The sequence below is a fragment of the Rhinoraja longicauda genome, chromosome 4 (assembly GCF_053455715.1).
Source record: "Rhinoraja longicauda isolate Sanriku21f chromosome 4, sRhiLon1.1, whole genome shotgun sequence".
In the NCBI taxonomy this organism is placed as follows: domain Eukaryota; kingdom Metazoa; phylum Chordata; class Chondrichthyes; order Rajiformes; family Arhynchobatidae; genus Rhinoraja; species Rhinoraja longicauda.
This window is the reverse complement of record NC_135956.1, coordinates 1,979,008-1,986,407: the sequence shown is the minus strand read 5'-3', so window position 1 is coordinate 1,986,407 and position 7,400 is coordinate 1,979,008. Positions and strand designations below refer to the sequence as shown.

The following is a 7,400-nucleotide window of genomic DNA, read 5'->3' as shown; positions in this document are numbered from 1 at the left end:
GTCCAGAACCAGGGGTCACAGCTTAAGGATAAGGGGGAAGTCTTTTAGGACCGAGATGAGAAAACATTTCTTCACACAGAGAGTGGTGAGTCTGTGGAATTCTCTGCCACAGAAGGTAGTTGAGGCCAGTTCATTGGCTATATTTAAGAGGGAGTTAGATGTGGCCCTTTTTGCTAAAGGGATCAGGGGGGTATGGAGAGAAGGCAGGTACAGGCTACTGAGCTGGATGATCAGCCATGATCATATTGAATGGCGGTGCAGGCTCGAAAGACCGAATGGCCTACTCCTGCACCTATTTTATATGTTTCTATGTCTATGTTTCTATTCAAGATGGAATAAACACAAGGACTAATGTGATCATCAAATTCATTTATTTATTTTCATTGCATTCGTACAAACTGGGGGCAACTAAACCTCCACTGTGTTTTGGATGCACAGAACAGGCTTTATAGACAAGGCAGCTTTTCAGAATGGCATTTTGTTGGATCTGGAAACCACGTTGAGCTACAGCATTTCCAACTGAGATTTCAGCTGTTATGGCCTTGAAGAGCTTCAGCCATGAATAATTTGCCCATGCTCTGTGATGTGAACTCCTTGATCTGCTGGCAATAGGCACTGATTTGTCCTGTAAAGTGGTGAAAAGGAGAAAGAAAATATTTAGCTTCCGAGAACTTGGTAATCAAAAATGCAACGTGAAAATAGCAACTCACAATTCAAAGGACAATGATGTACCGCATAGAAAAATGCAATTTTCTTTGGTCAATATTTACTATTTTCCCCCTTTTTGTATTTATTTTGCTTGTAATGCTTGCACGCAACGTAACCAAATCTTATGGGATAAAATACAAACCCTTTTGTTTAATCACAGTAGTAGCCACATCCGTACATGATCAACATCAAGGCTTTTTTTATAACACTTTCATAAAAGCAGCTTTTTTGCAAACTTATAATTTTCTCTGCAATTCCATGCTGGTGTAACCACAAGAATGTATGACTGCAACAGTCTCTGTCTCAAATAGGCAATGTCTTGTTGCTTATCCATCATGTGATATGTGTTTGGCAAAGTACATGCCAAGTGGTGATACTCATTTAAACAAAGACTCCAAAGCACAATTTAATGAGATGAAATTTGGACTTTAAACACAATGGGCTTTGCTGATTAAATTTCACTAATTATTGATGAACAGCAGCAGCAACACTGCCAAAGCAGAACTTTGTAAAACACAACTGTTCAAGGGGATATTAGTGTTTCAGGCCTTACAGCTTTCCATTCTCTGCCCCCTTTAATCAATAATGTGCACACTTCCCCAACTTAGTCCACTATGGATTAATTGTAAATTATTTCTAATTATGTTTCAAAATCTGGTATGATCTTTCCTTCCCCCTCCTTTTTAGGCTGGTCTTGTAGAGCAGAGCTAAAGTATCTACATCTATAATTTTGAAAGTAACCAATAACATGGTTTCTGCTAATTATCCCATTTTGTTCCAATGTGTCAAGGAGTGCAAAATAGTCCAGGCCACGTTCATTTTTAAAGCATTCTTAGTCAAATCACGGCCCCATAGCAGAAGCGTCCACGTCGCGGGGCTGGAAACTGGAAGTGTTCTGAGCTAATTCTGCTACCACCATCGTCTATTGTACAAGTGAGGCTCCCGCTGAATGTCGCCGGAAGCTTGCGCCCTTCCCAGGACGGACGATGACAGTGATGTAACATTTGAATGATGGACACGAAAGAAGAAGTCAAATCTCGACATGAATTCAAAGGAAATATCCAGAACAATTGGGCATGGAGGAGGAGGAAGGCCAGAACATGGTTTGATCATCATTTATTCTACCATACCTGTCTTCATTTTTTGACGGGCAACAAAATAAATTATTCTCAAACTCTTTAGAAAACAGACCAGTACAGTATAGGAACAGGCCATTCGGCCCACAATGTCTGTGCCAAACATGATGCCAAGACCATCTCTTATCTAGCCACACATAATTCATATTCCTCCATTCCCTGCATATCCATGTGCCCATCCAAAAGTCTCTTAAAATGTCACTACAGTGTCTGCCTCAACCATCTATCTCGGCAACACGTTCTTTAGAGCCAGATTTATAATATGTGTATTGATATGGGAACAAATACAAAAATGATAATAGCAAAAGAGAGTGAAAGCATTATTCAAGAATTTATTTTCTACAACTTGGTTATTGAGGGGAAAACGCAATTACAATGGAATTTTCCTTTGTTCTTTTGCTCCGTATGTAACACCAAGTTCCCATGACTTCAACCTATTTCGTCTCTGCGCACATATTCTATGGGATGGGGTGGTACTACTGAAGGAATGCAGTACAACAAATGACATGCGGTGGAATTTGGGAAGAGCAAACAAAAAATGGTAGGAGATAAGAGGTAAACGACTGCTTTATTAATGACAAATAAATTTAAAATAAATGTGCAGAATTGTAAATTACTCATCAAAGGTAAATTCCGGATAACTGGAATAATAGATACGGATAAGCCTGGGCAGTCACTGGAGTCAACCAAAGGTTATTGTGAGTGGAGGAGCATTGACATAATAGCCATAATATCCATGCAAAGAAATTACACAAAAATCTTGCCTCATGTAACTGATTCATGCTAAATTGAGACCAAACCATAAAAACGAGACAAGCGAAGCCCAACAACGAAAGGGCCTGCAAAACCGAATATCTAAATGTTAACTGAAGGTACAAGAGTTGGGCATGGGGAAAGATATTTCTTTCACAGATGCACATTTTTAGAAATCAGCATGCATCCCTCTTTTCCTCATTTATCCTGTTATCCAGATGAGTTTGAATTCTAAATATAATCCATAGTAGTGATCCATGTGCAAGATGACACGGGGCAGAGATCATTATTCTCCACTGCAGAGTGATGCATTGTATAAGCTATTCCCCTCTTTCACACCTTCCAATCTACCTCTGGTTCTCCCATTTTGTTTCCTTTCCCAAACTCCTCCTTCAACCTCCAAGCCCTGCTCTCTTTCCTGATTCCATTTTCCACACATTTCATCTACTGGATCCTCTTCCCATCTGCCTTTCATTTCTCTTTCAACTGTTCTCAGTTTCCAGGGCTGGTAGCCATCATGTCCCCACTCTGCATCCTTCACCACCTGGCTCTACCTTCACCCTCCCCTACCCCCACCTAACTCCATCTGCCTTTTTTCCTTATTTAGACACAAGCAACTACATATGCTGGCTTAGCAAGAAAGCTAACATGCTAGAGTAGCTTATTTGGTCAAGCAGCATCTCTGGAGAACATGGATAGGAACCGTTTTCGGGTCAGGACTCTTCTCAGAGATGCTGCCTGATCTGCTGAGTAACTTCAGCACTGTGTCTGCTTTTTATCCTTGTCTGCTTCCACATATAACCCACTTTCCACCAAATTCCACCTCTCCCCTTCCTGGATCAATCTTCTCATCATCCTTCACCTCTGGCTCGATCCACCTACTACTTATTGACCTCGTTCACCTCTCTCTTCCTCTCTCCTCTCTCAGTCACCATCTTCCCTCTCCGCTCTCAGTCCTGCTGCAGAGTCTTGACCCAAAACATCAACAATTCCTTTCTACCCACAAATGTTGCCTGACTCACTTAGTTCCTCCAGCACTGTTTTTTTGGCTCAGAAACATTAAATGTTAAAACAGCTGACTTTGAGATGACAGTTTTCTTTAAATCAATTGGTTCCTTGAAGCATAATAATTATTCAGAGTACAAAAGACATGTTGGGTTGGAGGAGAGTACTTAAGATAAATACTTTAATTTAAAATCAAAATTATTTCTTATGGGACTTTCAGAAATATTAGCTTGCAGAGAACTACTTAATGTACACGTATCTCACAGTTAGGAAAACTGGAAAAAAATAATAATATTGTTTTTCTTAATGTGAACCTGCGGGGCAGCTTTTTCACTCTACCAGGGTTACCAGAGTACGCAGTTGAGGCACTTAAAAGACACTTAGACTGGTACATGGTTAGGACAGGTTTAGAGGGCCAATTGCAGGTAAATGAGACTAGCTTAGATGGGGGATCTTGGTTGGCATGGACAAGTTGAGTCAAAGGGTTTGTTTCCATGTTGTGTGATTAATGGTTGCTGTGTGAAAGACTGTCAGAAACACTCATAATTTAGAGATACAGTGATGCAAAGAGAAGCACTCAAACCTGATCAAACCTTATTAATAAAAACACACCACTTTTAATTCCTCAGAAAACATTTAACAACAGTTATGCCAACACATGATTTCTTCCAGTTGCACTGTTGTTAAACTTCTAATATAACGTGCTTAAATAACAGATTACTTCTACACTATTTTTGGAACCTTGGTCTTAAGGCAAGCCACAAGTGACGAAATGAGAGTCTCCTTTCCCTTCCAGCGTTAAGGATTGCATGAGAAGCTACAATGAACCACGTCAATGCAGCTCACACTAAACTCAAGAATGTAGCACAAAACTGACCCTAATTCACAACCAAATGGCATTGAGCCAACTAGTGTTCAATTTGGGCTTAGCTGCGTGGAATCACTGCTAGTGATCCATGTATGTCTGCACTTACAGATGTGGGCAATTGATCTTGCTGGTTTTCCACGCCATCTATTTACGAACTAAACGGGAGAACTGAGGCTTCCCCCAGAATGCCCAACAGGGTTTGACAGCAGGGAAAGCTGGAGCATAGGTTTGTCTACTTACAAAGCTATAAGTAATTTGGAGAGTTTCAAATGTCTACGGTAATGCAAAATTAAAAACGATTTAAACTAGAGTAAATAATTTAAAAACTAGGACTGTAAAAAAATGTAAAATAGAAAAATAAATAAATAAATAAAAAGATTTAAAGATGATTCACTTGATCCTTTACTTCCAAATCCATAGGCCTTGGACATCCATTGGAATCAAGGAGTTTTCCACCTACAACCAAACATAGATTCTAAGTGGTGAAGATAGAAACAAAATGCTGGAGTAACGCAGCGGGACAGGCAGCATCTCTGATAGAAGGGATGGGTGACGTTTCGGGTCGAGACCCTTCTTCAGACTGTGCAGTGAATCCCTTGGTGTGATGTTGAGGATTTCCCACAAGACTGGGTTCCTCCATTGGACTCCATACAGAACCCAGCAAAAAATGTACATCGTGACAGCTTCAGCACCTTACATTGTTTAGTAAACACTGGACTCTGGGTGCCTGCATACATTCAAAACTTGCTTCTCTTTGAATGGATGGACGTCAGAGGTTTCCAAAGGAACTGGTGTCCATGCCCATCAAGTTTTGGCCCAATGATTTATCAGAATGGCTTATGAGATGAATGTAAAAATGAGGGTGCTCTACTGAAACAAAAAACAAAATACTGGAGAGAACCCCTAGATTGAACAGATGAACAGCATTTTGTGCAAAGCATTTTCACCGAACCTCTTGAGTTTGGGGAGAATACAAGAGCCTCACTGTGGACCTAACTGTACCACGTTGACATGGAACTGTTCAATACTCAGGCTGCTCTTTTCCTTCTCATATCAATCTCTAACCTGCAACAAGCAGTGTTTCCAGTCTTGGTGGTGGTTGAGGTGGTTTGAATAACTTGCTGGGGTCCTCTTCTGGCAACGGTGTCTCTCCTCTGCTCTGCCGTTGGGTATTTTCCAGCTGCCGTCTGTGAAGATACTGCAAAACAAAAACCATGTTCTCAAGTCAAGGATTTCAGATAACTGCGACGGATAATCCCTTTCATCTTTTGCGTGGCAAGGCTGGCAATTAAAAAGGAAGAAAAACATTCATTATCACCTTTCCATGCTTTTATCTATAAGGAAATATAGATGAGCCTGGAATTTGTGCGGAGACTAACAGTGGATCTCTTGTTGCACATCATCTCAATGGAGAAATCTGACAGCAATTTGAGTAAGCATGTGCACAGCTAAACACCCAAATATAGGTATTATGTCAAGGACATGACCTCTTCAACAGGGTTTGATTTTAAAGTCTTCCCATGGGTAATTAGTAGCAACAAACCAATGATAAACTCAACTGTTTACATACCAAATTGGTGCTGAAAACATTCAACTTTGCTGATGAAATGGTATTGAGTGTTCAAATGGCTTTACAAAGGTATAACAGCCACTTAGTAACTCCACTGTATCTTATAAGATGACAGAGTATAATTCCCACAGATTTATTTCACTATTCCAGATTTAAACTAAACAACAGGTGAAAAATGATACAGAACTCTTTGGCTTCTTTTTTAATGTCCACTATCTGTAAACGGTTTTAATTCAGTCAAAGCACACTTTTACTTCCAGGGTTTGTCGCCTGTAAGAATATTTCAATCTGCTGCCTGCTTGATGAGTTCACTGTGACTGAACACCAGTTATCAATGTGGGGTAAAGGAAATCCATACCACAAAGATCTTTGATATCAGCAATGCGCAGTCACTTTGTTGCAGCCTGTAGAAATCAAAGTTATCGTGCCTGATCATGCTTCCCTCTGCCACTGACAACTTATGATGGCTGACTGTGTTAACTGCCCTTAAATTACGAATGAGGACCCTAGTTAAAAAATAATATTCGGTTGAATGGTATTGATCACTTTCAGAAGTTGACAAGTAATTTGTCCCTTATACAACTATATTATGATTATTTCAAATATTTCAATCTTGTCACACGATTTGGGTTCGAAAATTTGGTATGTGTTGATCTTTTCAATCTATTCAAATGGCCAAGAAAAAACATGACTAAAATTAACCCATATAAGCATTCTTAAACCATTTCATTTCTCAGATGGCAAGTGACTTTACAAACTAAGTTCCAATGAAACTCATTTCATTCGACCTGTGCAATCTGCTTCTGCATTGAACAACAAAATTAAGCACGCTACACACTTCAGTTTACCAAATTATTGCCAGCCTTGACGTAGGCAATTATGACTAACTGCCTGAACCCAGCAAAAGGCATTCAAAACAGCATCTTGTTCAAAAATCTTACTTTATTTGTGGGGATCATCACTTTCTTATTTTGATGCTCAGAAGCAAAGCGGAGAGTCAATGCTAGAGAATCACTGCTGAATGCACATGATAAGGGATAACTAATGACAAAGGGGCGTGGCTGTGTTCTGCAGCTGCGGCTCACCGGCAGTCTCTCTGTCTTTTTTTTTGTTTTTTGTCTGTCATCGTTTAATTGTACGTTTTATTTTATTTTTAACTCTGTGTATGTGGGGGGGTGGTTGGGGGAAACCTTTATTCAAATCTCCTCCTCAACGGAGATGCGACCTTTACCGTGTCGTATCTCCGTTCGCGCTACGGCCTAACATCGTGGAGTCGGCAGCCTCCAGCTGGGATCGACCTTGAAAACTCCGGTCGCAGGGCCTGGACTTACCATCTCGGAGGCTTCGGCCGTGGGCCCTG

The 7,400-nt window shown here is 40.4% G+C and overlaps 1 protein-coding gene across 1 annotated transcript in view; it reads right to left on the bottom strand.

Annotated features, from left to right (window-relative positions):
• Window positions 1-356: 356 nt before the first annotated feature.
• LOC144592552 (eukaryotic translation initiation factor 3 subunit H-like) overlaps window positions 357-7,400 on the bottom strand; it is a 111,610-nt gene continuing 104,566 nt past the window's right edge. The window contains exons 7-8 of the mRNA XM_078397134.1: window positions 5,536-5,668; window positions 357-625 (exon numbers count right to left, since the gene is read on the bottom strand). Coding sequence (XP_078253260.1) covers window positions 528-625; window positions 5,536-5,668 — 231 coding nt within the window. The 3' untranslated portion in view covers window positions 357-527. The remainder of the gene's footprint in view (window positions 626-5,535; window positions 5,669-7,400) is intronic.